The sequence below is a fragment of the Cetorhinus maximus genome, chromosome 12 (assembly GCF_964194155.1).
Source record: "Cetorhinus maximus chromosome 12, sCetMax3.hap1.1, whole genome shotgun sequence".
NCBI classification, from domain to species: domain Eukaryota; kingdom Metazoa; phylum Chordata; class Chondrichthyes; order Lamniformes; family Cetorhinidae; genus Cetorhinus; species Cetorhinus maximus.
In genome coordinates, this window is record NC_135890.1 from 107,849,605 (window position 1) to 107,875,252 (window position 25,648).

The window sequence follows — 25,648 nt, forward strand, 5'->3', positions numbered from 1 at the left end:
ATATCTTACAGACAGTGTCCCAGACACCACCATTATCATCGCTGGGTTATGTCCTGTCCCACCGACAGGACAGACCAACCATAGGTGGCAGCACAGTGGTATACAGTCGGGAGGGTGTTGCTCTGGGAGTTCTCAACATCGACTCTGGACCCCATGAAGTCTCATAGCATCAGATCAAACATGGGCAAGGAAACCTCCTGTTGGTTACCACCTATCACACCCCCCCTCATCTGATGAATCAGTACTCCTCTATATTGAAAACTATTTGGAGGAAGCACTGAGGGTGGCAAGGGCACAGAATGTACTCTGGGTGGGGAAACTTCAATGTCCATCCCCATGAGTAGCTCGAAACTGACTGAGCCCTAAAGGACATAGCTGCTAGACTACATATGCGGCAGGTGGTGAGAGAACCAACAAGAGGGAAAAACCTACTAGACTTCGTCCTCAATAATCTACCAGTCGCAGATGCATCTGTCCATGAAAGTATTAGTACGAGTGATCACCACACAGTTCTTGTGGAGACGAAGTCCAGTCTCCACATTGAGGATACCCTCCATTGTGTTGCGTGGCACTAACACCGTGCTAAATGGGATAGATTTCAAACAAATCTAGCAACTCAAAACTGGGCATCCATGAGGAGCTGTGGGGCCATCAGCAGCAGCCGAATTGCATACAACCACAGTCTGTAACCTCATGGCCTGGCATATCTCCCACTCTACCATTACCATCAAGCCGGGGGATCAAGCCTGGTTCAATGAAGAGTGCAGGAGGGCATGCCATGAACAGCACCAGGCATACCTAAAAATGAGGTGTCAACCTGGTAAAGCTACTATACAGGACTGTGTGGTGGTAGATAATTAAACAACAAACTGGAGGAGGAGGCTCCACAAATATCCCCATCCTCAATGATGGGGGAGCCCAGCACATCAAAGCAAAAGACAAGCATTTGCAACAATCTTCAGCCAGAAGTGCCAAATGGATATAAATCAGGAATTTGAAGGAAGGGAGGAACTCAGGAAAATTACAATCACCAGAGAAGTGGTATTGGGCAAATTGTTGGAGCTGTGGGCTTACAAGTCCCTGGGTCCTGATTTCAGCCTAGGGACTTAAAAGAAGTGGCTAGTGGGATAGTTGATAATTTAGCTTTGAAGAAGAGTCATATGGACTTGAAACGTTAACTCTGTTTCTCTCTCCACAGATGCTGCCAAATCTGGTGAGTTTTACCAGCATTTTCTGTTTTTATTTCCGATTTCCAGCATCTGCAGTATTTTGCTTTTTACCTTGAGATAGTTGATGCATTGGTTTTAATTTTCCAAAACTCCCTAGATTTAGGGAAGGTTCCATTAGATTGCAAAATGGCAAATATAACTCCTTTATTCAAAAAGGGAGGAAGACAAAAAGCAGGAAACTACAGCTTAACTTCTGTCATATGGAAGATGTTAGAAGCTATTATTAAAGATGTTACAGAGGGGCCCTTAGAAAAATTCAAGGCAATCAGGCACAGTCAGCATGGTTTTATAAAAGGGAAAACACGTTTAACCAATTTATTGGCGTTCTGTGAAGGAATCACATGTGCTGTGGATAAAGGGGAACCAGTGAATGTACTGTACTTAGATTTCCAGAAGGCATTTGATAAGGTATCACATCAAACGTTATTGCGGAAAATAAAAGATCATGGTGTAGGGGGTAACATATTGGCATGGATAGAAGATTGGCTAGCTAACAGGAAACAGAGGATAGGCATAACTGGATCTTTTTCTGGTTGGCAGCATGTAACGAGCGGTGTGCCACAGGGAACAGTGCTGGGGCCTCAACTCCTTACAATTTATATAAATGAACTCTGCAGTATCAACGGAACATGCCATCAGGAACATATCATCAGCTCTTGCTAATTTAATCAAAATTCAAACTAATCCCATTTAGGTTCCAGGCTGTCCACATATCACAGCTTGCATACTCTGTCAGCTATTCAATTGTGACAGCTACTGAGTGTATCACAGCATCTAACTCCCCCTCAAAAAGGTGAGGGAATGCATGAATAGGTGCTTCAATCACTTTACAGAGCATCTACCATCTGCTCTCCTGCAAATCAGTAGGAATGGTGAGCCGCAACCACAAAGGCATAGCTTAATAAGTGGCACTTATTGGCTCTCCCATAACCTGTTAACCAATGGCTGCCATAGTGCCAGAAAGCAGCTGGGCCAGTCCAACTTGGTGGCAGTTGAAAAATGGCAGTATGCAGCAAGGCTCTTTAAGGCTTGAGCTTGGAGGGGTGGCTGACATAACTCAACAGAGAATCAGCAGCATTTTATCACCCACGCTGAAACTGCTCAAAGAGCATGTTACTTTAGGCAAGAAATCACTTGAGAAAAGCACTACAGGTTAATACAAAGTGAAACTATGGATTTTCTGTCAATCATTAAAATGTTTCACAGCTTTTGACTGCAATTTTGTCTCTAATGGGATTCAATATTAGCGACTGAGCCTGCAATGTCAGTTGTCATGTATATGAAAGTTGGTCAGAGATTGGAACTTCTTTACTGCAGGGTTACCCAATAGCTTCATGTAGCCCACTGCACAATGCACTGTTGAGTGGCTGTATGCCTCAGCAGGGGTCCAAGTTCACACAAGCCTAGCGCCACTTGGCCAGCTTATACCTCTTAAAGGGAAGGTGTATTCAGGCTGCAGCAGATGCTGGAAGTAGCTGGAGAAAACATTTCTAGCAGTTAATAGCACAACAGGGCAGAGAGCATGCTCCAAGATTTTCAGACACAACACAGTACTGGAGACCTCCATGCAATAAGTAGAGAAGGTGAGAGATGTCCTCTATCCACAAGGGGGCAGGACACCCTCCAGACAGATATTCAAAAGCAGTGGGACCAGAGAACCATTGCGGTCAATGCAGGTACTGTAGCTCTGAGGACCAGAATGCAGCGCCACAAGAAGTTCAATGACTTTGTATGAGTGGTCAAGGTCAGTGAATTCATCTTGTCAAGGAACTATCGTATTTTTCCTAATATTATTGTGTGATACTTTAAAGCAGGCTTATGTTTGGGTGTGTGTATGGTTCTGTGTGTGTGGCTAATTTAATTAAACTAGAGACGATTAGGCTGCAAGGTTTAAACTATCTAAGGAGTTAGGTGTAAAATAGGCATTTGAAATGGAGATGAGTAAGCTAGGGTCAGGTCTCAGCAGAGACGGTGTGAATGAAATTAGCATTTTTAGATAAGTGGAGAAGTGTTTGATTTTCAAAGGGACATGGAAAATGTTTACAACTGGCAAGATAATTAAGGTAAGGTTATTACTTTGATTTTTCCCAAAAATGCTGGCCATAATGATAACATGAAAGAAATTTATATTCTTGGAAAAGTAACTTCTAAAGACAAGTTGAAACAATGGGATTTACAGGTCAAAAAGGGAGAAACATATTTAAAGAAGGATGGAAAGGTGTGCGAGGACTGGCCATGTGAGATCTTGAAAGGTGACTGTGTGAAACAGACTTGGGGAAAAAGCCTCTAGCCACTCTGCAGAAGTTTGCTGTTCCTGTAACCAAGATTGTGTTAAAAGCCTTTGGAATTCCATTGTCCAGTGGGTGCTTGTGGTAATATTGCTGGATGCGGGGACTTGACAAGGTGGTTGCTGAAAGGATATTTCCCCTGTGGGAGAAACTAGAACTAGGGAACACAGTTTAAAAATAAGGGGTCTCGTATTTAAGACAGAGATGAGGAGAAATTTTTTCTTTCAGATGATTATTAGTATGTGGTATTCTCTTCCGCAGATACCAGTGGGCAGGGCCATTTAATATTTTTAAGACTGAGTTAGATTCTTGATTGACAAGGGAGCCAAAGATTAGAAGGGTAGACAGAATGTGGAGTTGAGACCACAATCAGATCAGCCATGATCTTATTGAATGGCGGAGCAGGGTCAAGGGGACAAATGGCCTACTCCTGCTCCTAATTCATATGTTCAAATGACTTTATAAATTTGGAATCTATTTGGACTGTTGCCTTAAAGGGGGGGGGGGTGTAGTTGGGAATCTGGTTAAGTAGAAATTTTGGGAACTGTTATGTAACTATTATCTTGTGTGTGTTTCAGTTTTTTCTTCTTTTGTTAATAAATGTTTTAATTTAATCTTTAAAATTTCTAAAGGTGGTAGTGGATTCATTACTTCTGACTTCAGTGCACCAACCTTCTCGTAATAAATACAAACTACAAAATTGTTGTGTTAGCGTGACCAAGTTTCCCTTGTGGATTTGGTCAGCCTGGCAAATATCACCTGCCGTATCATAATGATCTTCAATGCCATATCCTTACAACTGAGCCACTAGCCTCATCCAACGTTCAATTCACCACTGCCCACTGCACTCACCTAACAACAATCTATCAATCATGACATACCTCATTCATAGCTTCACCTGATCCTCACATATTTAGCACTGCTGCAAGCCTCACACTCACATCTCACTCACCCTGTCAGCTATTCAACCATAACAGCTACACACACAAACAGATCGAATCATACTTAACAACACACTTAGCTTTCTCTTGCTGGGTAGAGTGGTGCATAACCGGAGGCAGCAGCATCTAACTGGCGGAGGACAGGCAAAGCTGCATATCCTTACCCCCATGGAGAAAGCAGGACTTGAGGCAATGGCCAGCGGCAAGGCTGAAATCATCAGAGATGATGGTATGAGAGATTGGATTGTTGGCCCTGCTGGGGGAGGAACAGAGGCAGGTGGGTGTGGAATTTTGTGCTGCCAGCTGGCATGCCCGTTTCCTGGCTCCATCCTGCTCCTGAGCCATTTCCCAGAGGAGGGATGGGGTGGGGGAGCAGATCTACCCACCTGCAAGTGGCGGGTAGCCAGCTGAAGCACTTAGAAGCCTATTAAGGCCAATTATTGTAGGCAGACTGGGATTTTCCACTTGGCCTCCAGGTCCCTGCAGACTCTGGGGCACAGTGCATCTGCCTGAAGGTGGCCACTCAGTGGCAAACTGGGGTGGGGTAGAGTGGGGGGGAAGGAGACAGGCAGCACTTGTGGCAGGCTTACAGGTTCTCCTTGCCTGGCAGGGTTCAGTTGCAGCCATAAGCCGCAATGTGGGGAGGGGCTCCCCCTTCTCAGTGGTGCCCCAATTGCAAAAGCCTATTATTTCAGATTCAAGAAAGTTGGAGAGAGGGCACCTCCATCTTGGGGAACTCTCCCCTTCACTTACCTGCTGCTGCTTTCTAGCTGGAAGGTCTCCTATTGGCCCTCAAGCTTTCAGTGACCACTGCCATCCTTAATTGGATAGCAAGCCCTCCTTCTAGCCATTGATTGGCCATTTCAGGGACAATCACAGGCGAGTGACTGTTCCCTACTTTACAGAGTGTGCTTCGATCCCCATTTGAGCCTAACGGCAAGTCCTGAAACCCCAAAGACTGATGGACATGCACAATGAACAGCTTGATGCATTGGCAGATCTGTCAAAAAGCCTGCAGTTACTGTCAAGAAGCACTAACTTGGCATATGGCATTGCACAGATCTTTTTTATCCCCCACCCTAGTGTGGAAGTGGTGGTCAACTCCATGAAAACTCTTGCAGGGCCAATCAAGATGAGTGTTTGCTGGTCAATGTCTCAGCTTCCATTATAGCACAAGCAGAAGCCATCCAACATATGGGTGCTGTGATGGAAGCACAGGCTGAAGTCTTGCAAGCTCAGGTTGTTGCCACACAAGTATAAATTGTGCATCATATTTTAAATGGTGTGGTGGTGTGTTACTGTTGACAGCAACAGTGAGAATTGCTGTGGCAACATGTACTCTCACATGCATGTTGTAGTCTAGAGCTATGGATAGTGATTGTAGAGGCTCCAACTTTTTTTCCATCACATGGCTAACGAGGAATTTCTCCTGCTCTTATCACCTGCCATTGGCGTGTGTTGGAAAGATATGCAGGTTGATGCACACCTTCCTTAGCCATCAAGTCCTGGGATGGGACTCAAACCCAGGGGTTGGTGTTGGCAGTGGCACTGTAGAGCATGAAGCTGATGGCAGCATTTGTCTTCCCATCACTGCCACTCTGCCAATGCCTTTGCTGTTGCCTGTTAAGTTAGGCTGCTGCCACCCATACTGAGATACTGATGTCAAAGTTGGGCCTTTGAGGGCCAGAGCTGCTTGAGATCATTCAAGGCGATCTGTAGTCTTCCCCACATGAAATTCTGCAGCCTACCACCAGCCATGCTGCAGCCACTGGAGTAGCACTGTATGGCAGCCCGAGGACAAGCAGAGGCACATAGAAGACAACCACTAAGGGAATGCACAAAGGAATTTGTTAACTTCCATATGAAATATTGGATGGTTTGTTTGATGAAGTTGGTTTGGAATATTAGTTTTGCAGTGGCTTTTATTTCAGCATTGTAGCTAGCAGGCCATTGTGATGGTCAGTAACAGAGGAAAGGTAAAGTGTGGGACTGTTCATGAATGGGGAATTGGGGTTGCATTCACTGAAACTCAGTTGGATGAGCCGATCACAGACAGCACAGCAAGGAATGGGGTATGTTGTCTCTTCCCTTTCCTCTCTTGTTCCTTCTCCTCAGGTTTCTCCTCTTCCTCCTTATCAGCTGGTGGCAAGGGCTGTGTCCACATGACAGTGAGGCTGTGCAGCATATAGCAGACCACCACAAAGCATGGCACGCATTCTGGTGAATACTGCAGGGGTCTTCCAGAGTGGTCCATGTCGTGGAAGCGTGGTTTAAGTACCTTAATGGTCTGCTTTCTTACGTTTTGTGTGGCAGCATGGCTTTTGTTATATGAATGCTGCCACCCTGTGGTTTATTGTAATACAGATGAAAATGGGCAATGAACTGGGAGATGTTGCAAATATTGCCTGCTTCATCCTGGAAGGAACCTGAAGCATAAGAGTTCATGGTCATTGTTAACTTTGCGGCCACTATCTGTGTTGTGCCTCTCCTATTCTGAGGCTGCAGTTTGGGCTGAAACAGGTAGCATATTTCAGTGAGCACCTCCTTATAGAAGCGGAGACATCTGACAAGGTGTTCCCACTAAGGTTGAGGCAGGAAAATTGTAAGAGATGTGTTGCCTCTGCTGATTCTCAAACTCAGCAACAGCCAGTGGAACCAATCAACGACTTGCCTGAGTTGATGATTCTTTTAAATAGCACTAATGTGGGAGTCCTTCCTGCTACTGAATGCATGTTCAGCTTTGTGAGGTTAAAAGGGGGTATTAGTTGCAATGTTTAGCTCGAACATGGCATTGCTGGTGTCAAACCGGCATTATACGTTGACTAACATAAGGATCTGTCTACTCTGCATACCTCACAGAAAGGGTGCCTGCATCCTTATCAAAATGACATCCAGCGAGGCCTACATCAGGAATGTGTACGCACTCCATTAATTCTATTTTATAATAGAGTTCTATTTAAAATAGCACACATAACACTGAAAATACAGCGTTATGCCAACAAATTTTATGGCCGATAGCGCCTATGTCCAAGCAGCTTGCCTCTGGATTCAAAGAGCTGTGGGTTGTGGGGAGGGTGGTTTTGGTGAAATGGCTCAATATACAAGCATCATGACAGTTGCCAAAAAGCTGGGCAGAACCCGGCTTGTAGTATTAATCCTCAGCTGAACATTAATGAAATGGCTGTCTTTTCTGTTCATGAAGGTTGTTCCCTCATTGGGAGAAGCCCTGATGGCCATATGGGTGCTATCAATTGCAGCCTAAATTTGGGGGAAGACTGCAATGGTAGCAAAGCCTATAATCTTTCCTACTGACTGCTGGTATCCATGCAAAACATTATAAAATAAGTGAAGAAGGCACCTAGTAGAGCGCAGACCTGTGCCACACTGTATTAACTCCGCTTTATTCCAATCACATAGCCCTTCCTTGAGGCTTTCCCTGCCGAGTTGATGCTCTGTAACTCAAAGCTGAAAAAGGATCTTTTTATTAGGAGCTTACATCTCACTGAGGAGGTTTCAGGCCAATCCATATCCAACAACCTGCTCTAAAAACTCTGCTCACATATTGACAGCAATAACAAATTCCACCACAGTAGCTGAGACAATCCACAACATTATAAAATAATCAACAGCATTCAAAATAAAACAACCCATGATATTCTTACAAAAAAAGTCAATTCGTCCTGACAGATCCTTTAAAAAAATTCCAGGATCTGGGTCTTTGCCAAAAATTAATCAGTTCTTCCTTGGGCCATACCCTAATTGTGTACCAAGTTTTTTGAAATCCATCCATTGGTTTTTGATATATATTGTTTACAAACAGACTTACAAACAGGGACAAAAACATTACCTCTGCCCACCTTCAATGGTGGAGGTTATCATTGGCCTTTGCAAAGAAGACATCACTGACCTGCTTGAAGCATTGCTTGCAAGTCTAGTATTTGGTGCCCATCCATTGCTGCTCTTGAGAAGATAGTGGTGAGCTGCCTATTGTGACCTCATGCAACCTGGAAACAGCCCAGGGTGCAAAAATTAAGAGCCTCAGAGGAAAACCAGGCGAGGGATGCAACACAGGTCAGGCTGCACCAGTGCACACTGGCTGGTATCCCAGCACCCATATTTACAGACTGAGATGCATATATCTAAAACTTTCAAAGTAATTTCTGGGCAGGCTGCCATTATGAATGAGTCTTGCCACATTTTGAAAAGTGACAAGGGAGTCAAGGGTGGTGGGGGATAGGCAGGAAAGTGGAGTTGAGGCCAAATCAGATCAGCCATGATCTTATTGAATGGTGGAGCAGGCTCGAGGGGCTGAATTACCTAATCCTGCTTCTATTTCTTATGATCTTATGATTCATCTGCAAATACAGAACTACTAGTGTCTTTGATGGTCACAACAGTCCTTAACTTCTATGCCTCCAGATTATTCTAGCACCCCGATTCTTCCACCAACTTTGTGCCAACCTCAAGCCTAAGATTAGCAAGAACCTCTTTCAACTCAATATCAGGAAAACAAAGGAAAAATGTTTCATAGGGTATCTTTCTTTGAAATTTTAACAGGGGTCTAGAAGCACAATATTCACTAGTCTATTGTATTTGATACCAAATAAGGAGCTGATTTCTACAAGAAGACGACAGCAGTTCTTCTGAACTGTAAGATCTTCTAACATGCCAAATGCTATTTATAGTTTGTCTAAACGGATGGTTAGTCAACTCTAAATTCTAAAGTTGTTGCCCTGTACTGCTGTTGTTCCAAACAGACCGAAATGAGGTGGTTGTATCTTCAACCAATTAAAAGTACATGAAAACTGCCAACACGTTTATAGATCGTAGCAAGAATTAACGATCATTAATGGAAATCTTACAGAAAATATTTTAGTGAAAAATCTCTTTTCTTCATTTAGTTCCATTTGTTATTGGTCAGAGTTCCTTGGCCATTTATCCATGAATAGGATCCAGATATGAGCTGTTTTAACATGTATATTGAGCAACAAACTTACCCAAAATGGATTAGCTTCTCTAGAGACTCCCATGCTGTTGTACGTTGTATGCTCAGTTCAGTGGGTCTCACAAAGAGGTTCTGAGTCTAGCATGGTTGAACCTTAAGTATTTATTGATAAGAGAAAAATATGTACATATTTACAGGGTATAGCCCAAGCTATGCGCTAACTCCATTCTACACAGGTCTCTATCCAGTCCACAACTGACTCTAGTCTCAGATCATGTGTCTCTTTATGTCACACTGTGGGCAGTACTTTTTCCCAGTCTCACATTAACCCTTGCTATATTAGGTACCCTTATTATACTAAACCTCCTCGCAAGTCATGACCCAACATATTTATATTACAATCTTGCTACCCCTTCTCTGCACCTCAAGTCTCTGACTTAATAAATTCAGATGGTCTGGAGTCTTGACAATGCTTCCAGATTTTGTTCTGGTCACATCTGGAGGAGTGGTAGGCTCTGTTGATTTGGGCAACCTTTGTTGACTCGGAGTTTGAGCTGTTGTCTGTGTTTCTGGCACTTGGTTGTCTTCTTCGTTCAACTGTATAGTAGAAGGTTCACCTCGAGGGATGAGGAAGAGGCTTCTCCTGATTATACCTTCCAATGTATGGATGAGGTATGACCTTGGCTGGTCATCATCTTTCCAGACAATGACGTCCTCTCTTTCAAGGTCCCTGATCCATACACTGTCCTCTTCATGTAATTGTGGCAGGTTTCTAGTGTGGTACCTTTTATTGAAGGCGGGAGTCTGCCGCTGCCCATAGGACTATTCGCGGTCCTGAATGTTTCGATAGTCCTTGATTGCCAACCCTGGGATTAGTTTCTTAGGAAGCACTGGGAGTTGGATTCTGCCCATCAGGAGCGCAATGGATCTATAAGTTAAAATTGTCGTTGGGAAGTTGGTGTTCTTTCTCAGAAGAGCTTTAATGGTGTGGACACACCTTCCCGCCTCAGCCATCGTGGATATCTTAGGGAGCTGGTGCAGTGTTAAAAGTCGGCTGGGTGATGGGGGGGTGGGGAGGGGTTGGGGGAAGGGGGAGGGGGATAACCCCCATTTTGATCATCTCGTTCAGTTAGTGCTGAATTTGCTTCATGAACGGGTACGGTAATTTCCGTGGTACGAACAGGCACACGATCCTAGCATCCTCCCTTAATGTACTACTGTATCGGGTCCTCAGTCGCCCCAATCCAGTGAAGGGTTTGGGAAACTCTTAAAATTTGGAATCAGACCCTTGCTTGTTGATCTCATCAGTTTTCTGAAGGAGGTTGAGGTTGAGACAGGCCTTTCTGCTTAAAAGGGAAAATTCTTGATTGTGGTCTACAAATAATGTCTCCCATATTAGTTTATCTTTGTATTGGAGTGTTGCTTGCAATGTAGCTTTAACTGGGAGCTTGATGCCATCTGCTCCATATAGTTATGTTATGGGTGGCATCAGGCATTGTGTCACCAGCTATGCTTCCTGGACGGCAGGACCGTAACACTGGCTTCTGTGTCCAATTTGAGGTTGGTGAGGTGACCGTTTACTGAGATGTCCACATTCTGAAAAGAGAATCCAGGGTCCTTGACCTCACCCAAGAATCACGGTTGGGTCTCTTCCTGGTATGGTACCTCAATCTTGTGGATTGTCTTGGGGTCCTCTACCAGTCTGGGTGTCTTAGCTTTGCATAGCTTTCCGAAGTGTCTCAGGCGGTTGTAGCTGAAACACTGCACTGAGATTGCTGGACATTGCTCTCTCCTGTGAGGTCATTTGACTCACTAACATGGTCACCGACCCTCTTGTGATTGATTTGGATATTGCCTTCCTTGGCCTGGAGTCTATCCGCCCCTTTTTTGCTTTACTATCTAGGCAGTTTGGGTTACTCGGTACTATGGTTTGCTTTCACCACAGAAAATGGATTGGTGCTGTTGGTAGATTTCAGACTGACCATTTGAATAACATTTTCTAGAGTCAGCTCTTCCTTGGCCTGTAGTATGTCTGAAAGCACATCGTCAGCCACTCTGACAACAATTCTGTCCCTTCTGAGTTCTGACTTAAGGTCACCATTGTCACAACCTTTAGTCAATCTGTATAATTCATTTATAAAAGAGTCAACCGGTTCGCCAGGCTGCTGGGTACGTTTGTTGAATTTCACTCTCTCTAAAATGTTGTTGCTTTCTAGATTAAAATACAGATCGAATGATTTTAGAACTTCATCAAATTTATCTGAGGATTTGTTTATTCCTTGCCTCGCAATAATTGGACCTGCTGAATGAAGTAGTGTATTCACTTGTTCAGCTTCTGTCTTTTTATCTAATCCTGAAGCTATTATGTATCTTAAGAATCTTTTCCACCAAAGTCCCCAATGTTGTGTTTGGTCTGGCCCTTGGATCAATCCAAATTGGTATGTTGTCCATGGTTGCATTAAATTCAGGTGAGTACAACTTTAAATGCAGTGCAGGTTTTAAAGATGGTGCCAAAGTAACCGTTTTCAAAGAATCTTCCCATGCCTGCCAGGCAGGCTCCCATGGCGATGGCGGTCTTGACCTCTTTATCTTTAGTTTTGTGCAACAATTTACTCAATCAATTATTCTGGGCCTTCCCTGAGATATTGGAGGATTTTCAGGCATTTTACAATCGATTCCCGGTTTTGGCTGAGGTATTTAGACCTTTTTCCCTTCTTACAAGCTCTGCTACCACGTGGTATGGCACCGTTTCTGAACCCAGCTGGCCACGATGCTTTCGGAAATGGCCTGCTCTGATTTTTTGATAGCACTGAAGCTTTTTAAACTAGCCCTGGCTTAGAACTGAATTTTTTGCTCACCTCTGCTAATTCCTTTTACTGCACTCTGTGGGCATTCACAATGGGCCCCACGAGATCTTGTGGAGTCCTCAGTGAAGTTATTTCTCTGCCTTTCTGCTTCCAATTCTGCAAAGGAGCATTTTTCAGGTAATCTCCTTAACTTCAGGTGCTTTTAATCAGGTCAGAATGCTGTTCCTTAAGTTTTCCAGTGTTTGATTTTCTGCTCCAGCTTCTCTGAGGTTTGGGGTTTTTCCATTAGCTGTCACCATGTTGTATGTTCAGTTCAGTAGGTCTCATGAAGAGGTTCTGTCTCTAGTGTGGTTGAACATTAAGTGTTGATTCATAATACATAACTATGTACACATATAGGGGGTATAGCCCAAGCCATGAGCTAACTCCAAGCTTGCTTCTACACAGGTCTTTGTTCAGTTCACAACCGATCTAGTCTCAGGTCATGTGTCTCTTTTCATCACACTGTGGGCGATACTGTTTCCCAGTCCCAAATTAAACCCTTGCCATGTCTGGTACCCTTAAACTACACATGCTAAGGTATCAATCCAGTGGCTGTCAAGCGCAGGATGGACCATTGTTTTGAAGACTTCCCGATAAATGACTCATTCATTAGCAATGACTACTTAGCTAGTGCACAAGAATTCTTTTTTAATAATAATGTGACAGGCATGGAACTGCTTATACTAGGTGACCTTCATCATACTCAATGCTCTCTATCTTGTGTTTCTTGTTGACTAAGTCAAACAATATGGTTTACCAGTCCAATTTTAGACTAAAGGGATATACATGCTTAGGCACAGTCTAGTCCAAATCACAAGAAAGTTTTATTGTTACACACCCAAGTTCATTACAGTGCTAGCAATAGAGTCAATTTCCATAAAAAAAAGACAGCCAAACTGCTTAATGGAGTGACCAACACCATTAAACCCAAGTAGATGCCTGCAACATACCTAAGTTTGTAACATCAATGTTTCTTGCTTTATTTCTCTTCTTCTGCTGAAGTTGCTGACACATGCTGGATTACAGTGCCTCTACTTGCAGCCATTTATCCAAACGGCTATTTTTCATATGTGACCTGTTATGGTGACCATTGTAGTTTTTCCTACCTTGGGGGATATCACAATGAAAACAGATCCTGTCCTCAAATGCATTCTTTACAACAAGGATTTCTAGATAGTAATTATGAAAGGAAACCCTGGATGTTTTTAGTCCCCATTACTGGCAGCTCTTAAACCAAATGCAAGCTCCCTTAACTCTCCTCCAGCTAGGATTAGCCACCTCAGAGCAGCCAGTGATTAAATCTTTCTTATCTGTATGGCTAAGTACCACAGCATTAAACCAAAGTACGGAGTAAATGTTAATCCTTTAGATTTAAAAATATCAGCATAATTTAAAGCTTTAAATATTTATTCTGTAGCAATATGGAATAAATACTCATATCCGTTTATTTCAGACTTTTTTATGTCAACATCCTGCTTTTATCAACAGGGTGTTAAGTCCCAGTCCCTTCTCTGCGCATTAATACCAAATACCTACTCTGCATGTCGACATCAACTTAAACTCTGATACAGCTAATCTAAAAATTGTTTTAAGATCTTAACAGTATTAAAGAGCTTCTTTTATTACTCCTAAGTATGCTTCCATCTTCCACCCTCCACAAACTTCAGCTCACAGAAAATTCTACTGTCTGTATCCGAACTTGCACCAAGTTTTGTTCACCCACCCAGAAGGAAAAAAACAGTAAAAACTGGGAAATAACTGGTCCGAACTGGTCTTGTATACCTTAAAATGGAACACTAGTAAAAACTGGGAAATAAGAGTGCTGGTCCAAACTGTTTTTACCTTCTGGGCATCATCCTTGTCCTCACTGACCTACACTGGCGATTTTAAAATTATCATCCTCATGTTCAAATTTCTCCATGGCCTTGCCTCTTCCTATCTCTGTAACTTTTCCTGCCCTATAACCTTCAGAATTTTGCGTTCCTTTAATTCTAGCCTCTTGTGCACCCCTGGTTTCCTTTGCCTCACCATTGACGAATGGGCCTCCAAGCTTTAGGCCCTGGAATTCTCTACCTATGTCTGTCCACTTCTCTCTCCTCCTTAGGACACTCCAAAACCTAGCTATTTTACCTGTCCTAATGTCTCCTTCTTTGGATCAACATCAATTGCTTTCTCTGATTATATTCCTGTGAGATACCTTAGCTTGTTTTACTATATTAAAAGCATTATATAAATGCAAATTTAAATTGTTGTTGTTGACTTGTTATCTTCATGTGTGAAATCAGGCTACTATTTGGACCTTCATTAATAAACAGAGACTTGACAGCCTTCTTAATCTGCAACTTGGGCAAAATTTATTGCATCAAGGGGGGGTCAACAACATGACTGGAACAAACAAGCCACAGCTGCTCAAGTCAAAAAAACTGACAATCTGCTTATGCTAATAAAACTGAAATCAGCATCTAGGACTGTAATTAGTTAAACCAGATAAGTTATTCACTATGAGAAGATTTGTAGGTCACACGATGCATGAAACATACAAGATGTAGTACAGCTGTTTAAAGAAACGAGGGCTCATTTCTTAATTGGAAACAAACCTGATTTGTCAGACAGCAGGAAATTAATAAAGGCATGGCTCACTGAAACAACCTTTCAGTGTGCCAATACATATGTCCCCAACAATAGGCCTTTTTTCCTGGTTGTCAAACAAACAATATCAGCTTTAATTATTGAACATATTTTTGTACTGTTTGCTTGAGCTGAATATATAGCACATGGAGTAAAGGACATGGCGACTTATAATCCAATGAAGAAGACTGTACCTTGGTTGGAATTATCTCAATCTACAGCACAATTAATTGTGTTTTAAGTCAAACAGTCCTCTCAAAATAGTCTTATGGGAAAAAAGGATTGCAGAATAGCCTCAATACATACCATCAGGCTCACTCTGGCCACTACACCTCTGGTTTCGGAGTTCTTGGATCCTTTGTCTCTGCTCCAAGTCCTCAGTCTCTCCTGCCTAAAAACAACAGGTTTTAGTCAGCAAGTACATTGTTTGTATGAAAGGAGATCAAAAATAGAAAGACAGCCAGGTTATGAAATACTGTACATTTATCCAGCTGAATTTGTAATGAATGGTTCATAAATGCCACTCTTTTCAAACTTATTTTCATGTGTTGTTTTCACTCCCCTAAGTGCTGTAAAAAGGTGAAAAATATAACATCAATTACGAACATAGGAACAGAAGGAAACCATTTAGTCTCTTGAGGCTGTTCCATCATTCAATGAGATCATGGTTGAATCTATGATCTAACTCCATATACCCTCCTTTGGTCCTATATGCCTTAACACCTTCAGTTAACAGAAATCCATCAATCTCAAATTTCAAATTAACAATTTACCCAGCATCAACTGCCATTTGCAACAGAGAATTGCAAACTTCTTTCATTCTTTGCATGTGTTTCCTAACTTACTTCCTGAAAACTCTGGTTTTAATTTTTAGGTTATGTGCCCTAGTCCTAGATTCCCCAACTAACAGAAATAATTTTCCTCCATCTACCCTGTTAGTTCCCCTTCATATCTTGTAAACTTCAATCAAATTACCCCTTAATCTTTGAAATTCCAGGAATACGACCCAGTTTGTGTACCACAGAACCATAGAAAAGTTACGGTGCAGGAAGAAGCCCATCGTGCCTGCGCTGGCCAAAAAGACAAAAAAGAAACTAGCCGCTCACTTTAATCCCACTTTCCAGCATCTGGTCCGTAGTGTTGCAGGTTACAGAACTTCAGATGTAGATCCAGGTACCTTTTAAATGAGTTGAGTGTTTCAGCCTCAGCCACCAACTTAGGCAGTGAATTCCAGACACCCACCACCCTCTGGGTGAAAAAGCTTTTCCTCATGCCCCCTCTAATCACCTTAAATCTATGTCCCTTGGTAATTGACCCCTCAGCTAGGGGAAACAAGTCTTTCCTGTCTACCCTATCTAGGCCCCTCATAATTTTGTACACCTCAATTAGGTCACTCCTTAGTCTCCTCTGTCTAAGGAAAACAACCCTAGTCTGTCCAATCTCTCCTTCTAGCTGCAATTTTCAAGCCCTGGCAACATTCTTGTAAATGTCCTCTGTACTCTCTCCAGAGCAATTATGTTCTTTCTGTAATGTGGTGACCAGAACTATACACAAAATTCCAGCTGTGGCCTAACCAGCGTTTTATACGGTTCCATCAGTTCATCCCTGCGTTCCATATGCTCTCTTGACCACCTTGTCCACCTGTCCTTCCGCCTTCAAGGACCTGTGAACATGCACTCCAAGGTCTCTCACTTCCTCAACCCCTCTCAATAACTTTGCATTTATTGAGTACTCCCTTGCTTTGTTTGCCCTCCCCAAATGCATTACCTCACACTTTTCTGGATTGAATTCCATTTGTCACTTCTCCACCAACTCAACCAAACCACTGATATAATTCTGGAGTCAAAAGCTATCCTCTTCACTATCAACTACCTGGCCAATTTCTGTGTCATCTAAAAATGCCCAATCATGCCTCCCACATTTAAGACTAAATCATTAATATATAAAACAAACAGCAAGACCCAACACTGAGTCCTGTGGAACACCATTGGAAACTGTTTTCCATTCGCAAAAACATCCATTGACCATCATCCTTTGTTTCCTGTCACTGAGCCAGTTTTGAATCCAACCTGCCACCTTCACCTGTATCCCATGAGATCTCACTTTCCTGAAATCAGGCTTACTGAAATCCATGTTGACGATATCCACTGCACAACCCTCATCAATCCTCTTTGTTACTTCCTCAAAAAATTTTAGTAAGACACGATCTTCCCCTAACAAAACCATGCTGACTATCCCCAATCAATCCGTGCCTTTCTAAGTGACAGCTTATCCTGTCTCTCAGAATTGTTTCCAATAATTTGCCCACCACCGAAGTCAGACCGACCGGCCTATAATTTTCTGGCCTATCCCTCACAACCTTTTTAGATAATGGTACAACGTTCACAGACCTCCAATCCTCTGGGACCTTGCCTGCATCTAGTGAGGATTGGAAAATGACCCTCAGAGCATCTGCTATTTCCTCCCTGGCTTCCTTCAACAGCTTGGGATACAATCCATCTGTCCCTCCAGAACTTCCTCTCTCACTTTGCTTATTGTATCTAATATTTCATGCTCCTCCTCTTTAACTAGAATGTCTGCATCGTCCCTCTCCCTTGTGAAGACAGAGATTAAGTATTCATTGAGAGCCCTGCCCACATCTTTTGCGTCAGCCCACAAGTTACCATGTACATCTCTGACAGGCCCTATCTTTTCCTTAGTTATTCTCTTACTCTTAATGTACTGGGAAAACACTTTAGGATTTTCTTTGATTTTACCTGCCAATATTTTTTCGTATCATCTCATTGCCTTCCTAATTTCCATTTTTACTTCATCCCTGTACTTTCAATACTCCTCTAGACTTTCGACAGTATTAAGTCTTTTGTGACTGTCATAAGTTTCCTTTTTGTGCTTTATTTTGGCCTGTATGCTTCTGGATAACCAGGGGGCTCTAGATTTGGCAGTACCACCCTTTCACTTTGCGAGGACATGTCTACACTGTGCCCGTAGAATCTTGCCTTTGAATGCCTCCCACTGATTTGACACAGTTATTCCTTTTAATAGCTGTATCCAGTCCACTCTCACCAGCTCACCTCTCACCTTTGTAAAATTTGTCTTCCTCCAATTTAGAACTTATACTCCTGCTCTATCTTTGTCCTTTTCTATAATGATGCTAAATCAAACTATATTATGGTCACTATCTCCAAAATGGTCCCCCGCTGCTACTTCATCCACTTGCCCAGCTTCATTTCCTAAGGCTAAATCTAGAATTGCACCCCCTCTCATTGGGCTTGTTACGTGCTGGCTAAAAGAGTTCTCTTTAACGCAGTTTAAGAATTCTATGCCCTCTGTGCCTTTCATATCCCAATTGATATTAGGGTCATTGAAGTCCCCAACAATTACTGCCCTATTGTTTTTGCACTCAGAAATCTGCCTACATATTTGCTCTTCTAACTCCCTTCCACTATTTGGGGGTCTATAATACATTCCTAGCAATGTGGCTGCCCCTTATTTATTTCTAAGCTCAACCCAAATGGCCTCATTTGATGTTTCATTTAGTATATCATCCCTCCTCACACCTGTAATTGATTATTTAACCAATAATGCTACACCCCCCCGCCCACCTTTTTTATCCCGCTCCCTATCCTGTCTGAAAACTCTATATCCAGGGATGTTGAGCTGCCATTTTTGCCCCTCCTTAAGCCAAGTTTCCGTAATAGTGATGATATCATGCTGCCATGTGTCAATCTGTGCCATCAGCTTATTGGCTTTATTTACTTTGCTCCTTGCATTTACATATATATATTTAACACTGCCAAATTCCTGTGCTGTACACTTCTTAACCTGTGCTGCTTCTGTCTTTCTGGGTCACTCACTAATTCTCCATCTCCCATTCCCTACTCTGAATTTACCCTCAGGTTCCCATCCGCCTTCCAATCTAGTTTAAACCCCCACCAACAGTGCTAGAAAATCTCCTTGCAGGGATATTCATCCCAGTCCTGCTCAGGTGTAGACCATGTAGCTTGTACAGGTCCCACCTTCCCCAGAACTGGTCCCAATGCCTGAGAAATCTGATGTCCTCCCTCCTGTACCAGCTTTCCAGCCAGGTGTTTATTCACTCAATTTTCCTATTTCTATACTTACTTGCACGTGGGACTGGGAGTAATCCTGAGATTACTGCTTTAGAGGTCCTGCTTTTCAATCTCCTTCCTAGCTCCCTAAAGTCTGCTTTCAGGACCTCATCCCTTTTCCCACCTAAGTCATTGGTACCAATGTGGACCACAACCTCTGGCTGATCACCCTCCCCCAGAAGAATGTCCTGCAGTCACTCCGTGACATCCTTGACCCTGGCATCAGGGAGGCAACATATCATCCTGGAGTCACGTCTACAGCCACAGGAATGCCTGTCTGTTCCCCTAACTAACGAATTCCCTATCACTACTGCTCTTCCCCTCTTCTTTCTCCCCTCCCGTACAGCAGACATGCCTGTGGTGCCACAAACCTGGTTCTGACTACACTCCTCCAAGGAACCAATGCCCTTACCGGTATCAAAAAAGGAAAACCGATTGGTGAGTGGAACCCCAGGGAACTCCTGCATTATCTGCCTAATTTTCTTCGGCTGCTTGGCAGTCACCCATTCCTTTTCTGCCTCCAGGCTCCTAAGCTGTGGCGTGACCACCTCTCTGAATGTGCTATCCACGTAGCTCTCAGCCTCGCGGATGCGCCACAGTGACTCCAGATGTCGCTTGAGCTACAAACCTCAGAGCTCAAGGTTTTGCAGCTGGTGACACTTCCTGCACATGTGGTCATCTAGGACACTGGTAGCATCCACAATTTCCCACATATTACAAAACACGCATTCCACACAACCGAGCTGTCCTGCCACGGCTTCAATTTACTTCCCTTGCGTTAACTTTATTTTACTTTGGTTTACTTACGCAACTTTACTTTGCCTGGCCGCGACTTAACTTTATTTCCATATTACTTGTGTTTCTTAGTTAAATGGAAATAGCCCCATCTTTTAAAAATAATGTGTTTTTTGAATTCTCAGCTACTTGATGACACTCCCTAACAGCAGCTTCTCACCAACCAATGAACTTTTGTTTCTCCTGTGATCTTGGGTGCTAGGCTGACTGCCTGCTCAGGGTCCTCTCTCACACTCTCCTCTAGGTGCTGCTGACTGCCTGTCCTAGGGTCCTCCTCTTGCACTCTCTTCTAGGTGCTGCTGACTGCCTGTCCCAGGGTCCTCCTTTCGCACTCTCCTCAGAATTTAGTCCTTGTTCTCCAGCTTATTATTCAAGTAAATCTACATTATACTCCCTTCAAGTGGTGCCATGTGGTCTAACCAGGGCTTTGTATAGCTGTAGCATGACTTTTAACCCCTTGTATGCTAGTCTTTTAGATTTAAATGCCAGCATTCCATTAGTCTTTTTAATTTTTTTTCTTTCTGTCCATAGCATTTTAATCATCTACGTGCAAAGACCTCAGGGTCTCTTTGGATCTTCACTGCTTCTAGTTTTTCACCATTTCGAAAGTACTCTGATTTATTCTTTTTAAATCCACAGTGGCTGCTATCACACCAGCCTATTTTGAAATCCACTGCCACAGGTTTTATGTTATCAACAAATTTGGATAGTGGCTCTCTATCCATTATCTAAATAGTCAATAGACCGCGAAAAGTTGAAGCCCCAACGCAGATCCTGTTAGAATGCCACTAGTCACCTTCTTCCAATTAGAGTCCCTGCCCATTATCCCCATTCTGTGTCTACTGCTGCTCAGTCAATCTCCTAGCCAGGTTAATTATTTGTCTTCAATTCCTTGAGCTTCAACTTTTGCTCTTATGAAGGACTTTACTGAATTATCTTCTGGAAATTCAGATAAATAACATCCAATTCATATGAATGCAACAGTCCATAATGTCCCCTTATATACTGTAGAGTGTCACAATTGCAGTTTATTTAACAGTAGTAATCAGGGAAGAAACTCAGCTTGTGCTTTACAATTTAGCACTTAATCTATCTTAAAATCAAAAATTTGTTACAGGAAAACAATGAAGGTAAAGCCTGTTCTGCCATTCAAAAGATCATGGCTGATCTTCTACCTCAACTCCATCTTCCTGAGCTCTTAATTCTCTTGGTGCCAAAAATCTATCAACCTCTATCTTGAACATACTCAATGACTGGGCATCCATAGCTCTCTAGGGTAGAGAATTCCAAAGATTCACAATCCTTTGAGTAAAGAAATTTCTCCTCCTCTCAGTCCTAAATGGACAGCCCCTTATTTTGAGACCATGATCGCATGTTCTAGATTACTCAGCCAGGGAAATAATTTTCTCAGCATCCACCCTGTGAATCCCCTTAAGAATTTTATATGTTTCAATTAGATTACTTCTCATTGTTCGAAATGCCAGGGAATATAGGGCTAGTCTACACAATTTCTTCTTCATCCCAAGAACAGATCCAGTGAACTGTCATTGCACTCCCTCAAGGGAGTATGTCCTTCCTTAGACAAAGAGGCCAAACCTGCACACAGTACTCCAGAAGTGATCTCACTAAAGCCCTGGATAATTGTAGTAAGGCTTCTTTACTGGTCTACTCCAATCCCTTCATAATAAAAGCTAACCTACCATTTGACTTCCTAACTGCTTACTGTACCTGCATGTTAATTTTCTTTGATTCATGTACAAGGACACACAGATCCTTCTAAATGCAAACATTACCCGGCCTCTCATTATTCAAAAAAAATTTTGCTTTTTGATTTTTCCTAAGAAAGCAGATAACTTCACATTTTGTGTTCCATCTGTCATTTTTCACTCAGTCCCCTTATCTAAGTCATTAATATGGACTGCAAATAGCTGATGCTCAAATACTTTGTAATACCCCGCTAGTTTCAGCCTGCCAACTCAAAAATGTCCCATTTATTCTCATTTTCTTCCAATTAACTGAACCTCAATTCTACAATGGCCAAGGATTAAAATATTTTATTCTTGCCAAATGCCAGCTAGGAAACTGAGAGAGAAAATAATCTGTCCTATGCTAAGTGAGGGAACAGTAAACGAGTTGGCTCACTCATTCCTCTTAAGTATCTCCTGTCAGGAGGTTACACAGCAACGGTACTAGGTACCCTCCCCTCCCACCCTCCTTTCCACCACCAAATATCAACGTCCTATCAGTTAGATGAAGCTGCATTTATTTTGATGTACAAAGGAAGAGTGAGATACAAGGAAAAGAAACACTACTGCCACAAATTTATGATTGTGTAAACTTAATGTACTGCTTATTTGCTGGTAGAGACCTAGGTGGAGCCCCAATGTCTACAGCAAAGGGCATTCATACTCAAGAATTAAACATCTGATGCAGTAAAATTTTCATAAATTGAAACATGGATTTTATCAGTAATTCACAGCCTTATAAAACATGCTGTATGACAGGTAGCTATTTGCATCCACTTGAGTGACAAGATGAGATGTCTCATGCAGTCCACCAACTCATCTGAAAGAAAAAACTTCACACACTACACTTCATACATGCTGTCAGCTGCAGTAAGCATGGTATTACTTATTACTAAATCAGCTACTTTTTTTTAAACCAAGGGGATTTATGACAGATCTATGAAAAAGTGTGTGTAAACTGTGTGTGCAGTCAGGATAACGAAGCCAGATTTATTAGCTGGACTGTGAAAAACTGATTTGTGGGCACTGGTCTCCTGGAAACTAAAGTAGTGACCCTACAAAAGTAGCTTTTGGTGCTTACAAGCTGCCCGTTCACAAGAAGTAGGTAATAACCACTTAAAGACATGTAATAACTGTAATAATTGAAAAACTATATGAAAATAAATATGTCCCTTAAATTTCTACTTAACCTTTTATGAAAGACAGCAAAATAGTTGAGCCATGTAACTCAAGAAAGTCCCAGTTTTGTACAGAGCTAACAGGAAAGGCAATGTAATTGGTCTGAACTACGATTCGGAAAACACAGCACAAAAGGTAGCCATTTGACCTATAGGACATGTGCTAGTGTCAGCCCTTCAACTGGAGCTATTTACTTTAACCCAGTTTTTCTGTCCATTTCCTACATCTTTATTTATTCTTCATTTTCTGATAGTTGCACAATTCCCTTTCAAATGATGTTTCTGCCTCAATGGCTGTTAATTGTACATTAATTGTATTTGATTGGATGCAGGTGGTGAGCATTGACTAGGGATTGACTCATGCTGCAATAAAAAGGAACAAAATGGAACAGTGATTGTTGGATGAAATGGTACATATTTGTAATATAAATATCTGTAAATAAATGTGTATAAAAATGTGTGAAGATTAGCTCTGCTTCTATCCTTCACCACCTTTCTAGATTATAACATGGTAATAGAGGATGGTTGCCTGAAGGTGAAAGTTGGAAACTATAAAAAAACTCCCAGGCAGAAAACTAAAATCCTTGTGGCCGTTTTGGAAATGGAGAAAGCAAGGGTAAATTGTAGAAGTATGATGGCCGTCCAATGTTCTTGGTGTCTGACTCATAACCAGTGGAAGAATGAAGTGGATATGTGGACATGGGTTACATGCCGCTTCTTACAAGAAACAAAATTGAAGTGTTTTGTGAGATGGATATTTAGTAGTTGGCTGTTGATGAAGGTTTGGACTTTCTATAAATTCTTGGATGAAATTTACAATAAAAAATGATCTGTTAAATGCCTATAAGTGATGTGTCAGAATTTGACAGATTTTGGGAAACAGATGGTCATTCCATGGAAGAATATATCATGCACTTTAGCTAAACTCAATATGGGAATCTGTGGATTGATACTAGTGCTCAAATTACTGGACTGTGTTAAGGTGTTTCATATTGACATGCAACAAGTTCTAATTGATGTTTTAATCTTGAAGAAGGAGGTCCTGCTGGATCAAATGTCTGCAGTCTTAAAATTCCTGGAGAAACAGTTACTTCCTCCAGCCTTCATGCAACAAATGAGATATCCCGTGGTGACACAAAGGTGGGATTTAGTGCTAGTGACAAAGGTCACACCCACCGGTTGGGGAACCAGTGAGAGACCTGTGTTGCTTCTGTGGGGGAGGACTGATGCAATTTAAATGCTCTCAGGCACTTAATTAGCCAGCGTCAGACCTCCCATGGTTTCAAGTCCCCAGTGAGGTAGAAATCCCATCCCCAAGATGTGCTGACCTATCTCAGGCTGGCAACTCTCCATTGCTGCGGCATCACTGGGAGCAGTGTCTGCTGCCAGTAATGCTCCCAGGCCCTGACTGAGGATTGCCGCTGGATCCCTGGACACAGGTCAATGAGGGCGGAGTAAGGGTCATCAGAGGGGAGTTGGGGGTTGGAATAAAAGGGCAGGGTGGTGACTTTCAGCACTCCTCCCTGTTCCTGATGGCAGGTCTCTCACTAAGTGCATGACTACGAAGGATACCTCCCCATGAGGCTGCCACCAAATCCAACAGTTTGCTGGGCGGCCTTTGGGAGGCATGGATGAGCTGTGTGAGTCCCATTAAATTCACTAACCACTAATTTCAGTGGGCTCAAGGATAATTGTTCTCAAGTGACTCATTAAAGAGCCTAATTGACATCCCACAGCAGGTGGGATTCCTGGGCCAGGCCCTTCCCACCCCCAAACTGATTGGAGGCAGTTTTCCCGATGCTGGAAATCCAATGCAGGTTCTCTTGTCTGATTCTTCCGGCCCCCTGCTATTATGTTTGCTCCAACAGGCTCCATTAAATTCTGTCCAAAGAATAGAGACTCAGTCAATGATTGCCAGATTTCAAAATAGTCCAGATACTGTAAATGGGTGTCATTGCAATGGAAAGATTAAAGACAGACAGAAAGATGATGAAAGCTGGCTATTACAGCAAAAGACAAAATTGGAATGGCAATAATAGGCGAATGAATGCCCAAGGAAGTTAATAAATGCTTCAGGTATAACTTGAAGATAATCATGATATGATGAACTGCTCAAACCGAAGAGATAGGGTCCTCAAAATGACACATGAGAATTCTGAGGGAGTGGATTAAGATAACAATGAATCCAAACAAGCTATAATGGTCACAAAGGGCTGGATTTTAAGGGGCACCATAACCCTGACCACCCAGCTAGAAAGTCAGTGGTTAGACCGCCCACCATAATGACATCTGCCCCTCAGCAATTTAACGACAGTAGCAGTGTTAATTGCTTTAGGATGAGACTTCCGCCCCTATCCCAAGAGCAAATCCCACCTTAGACAGGTGGCGGCCAATTGAATGGTCAGAAACTTATAGTTCCAGCTGTATCAGGTGGAAGCTGTGGCCATTACTGGGACTACAGAGAGTCCTGATGAAGAGGAGCCCAGACAACCCCAGGGCTACCACTGGGGCCAGGCTAGCAAGCCCGGTGAGGGGCTTCAGGACCATGTCAGGCAAAGCGGCGGGTAGAGGTTAAAGGGGGAAGGATGACCTTAGGGGAAGGCCTCATATGGGCATAGGGGACCCAGGGACCCACAAAAGAGGTCCCCAGCCCCACTCTTTGTCTGACACCAGCCTGTGCAGCTAAAGCCATCGGGCTTCACACATGACATGGGCCTCTCCTTGCTGCGGGTAAATTAGTGCTCATTAGCCACTTAAGGGTCTCAATTGGCCCAAGGGTGAATGGGCTGCCTGCGTCACCACCACCACCATGTAAAATGTGAGACAGCTTCGGGGCATGCGGGTAGGCAGCGAGCAGGCCTCACGTTAGTTGCGCTCACTTAACTCTGGATAATACTTGTACTTCCACAGTATGTTGGAGTGGTTGGTTAAAATGTTATCT

The 25,648-nt window shown here is 42.8% G+C and overlaps 1 protein-coding gene and 1 long non-coding RNA gene across 5 annotated transcripts in view; both read right to left on the reverse strand.

Annotated features, from left to right (window-relative positions):
• Positions 1–25,648, reverse strand: part of LOC144687829 (uncharacterized) — a 701,476-nt gene that overhangs the window by 196,198 nt on the left and 479,630 nt on the right. The gene's annotated exons all lie outside the window — the stretch shown is intronic.
• The window catches only part of smtnb (smoothelin b), a 413,005-nt gene that overhangs the window by 189,015 nt on the left and 198,342 nt on the right, over positions 1–25,648 (reverse strand). For all 4 annotated transcript variants that reach the window (XM_078554317.1, XM_078554318.1, XM_078554316.1 and 1 more), the window contains exon 6: positions 15,187–15,271. In XM_078554317.1, the coding sequence (XP_078410443.1) occupies positions 15,187–15,271 (85 nt within the window). The remainder of the gene's footprint in view (positions 1–15,186; positions 15,272–25,648) is intronic.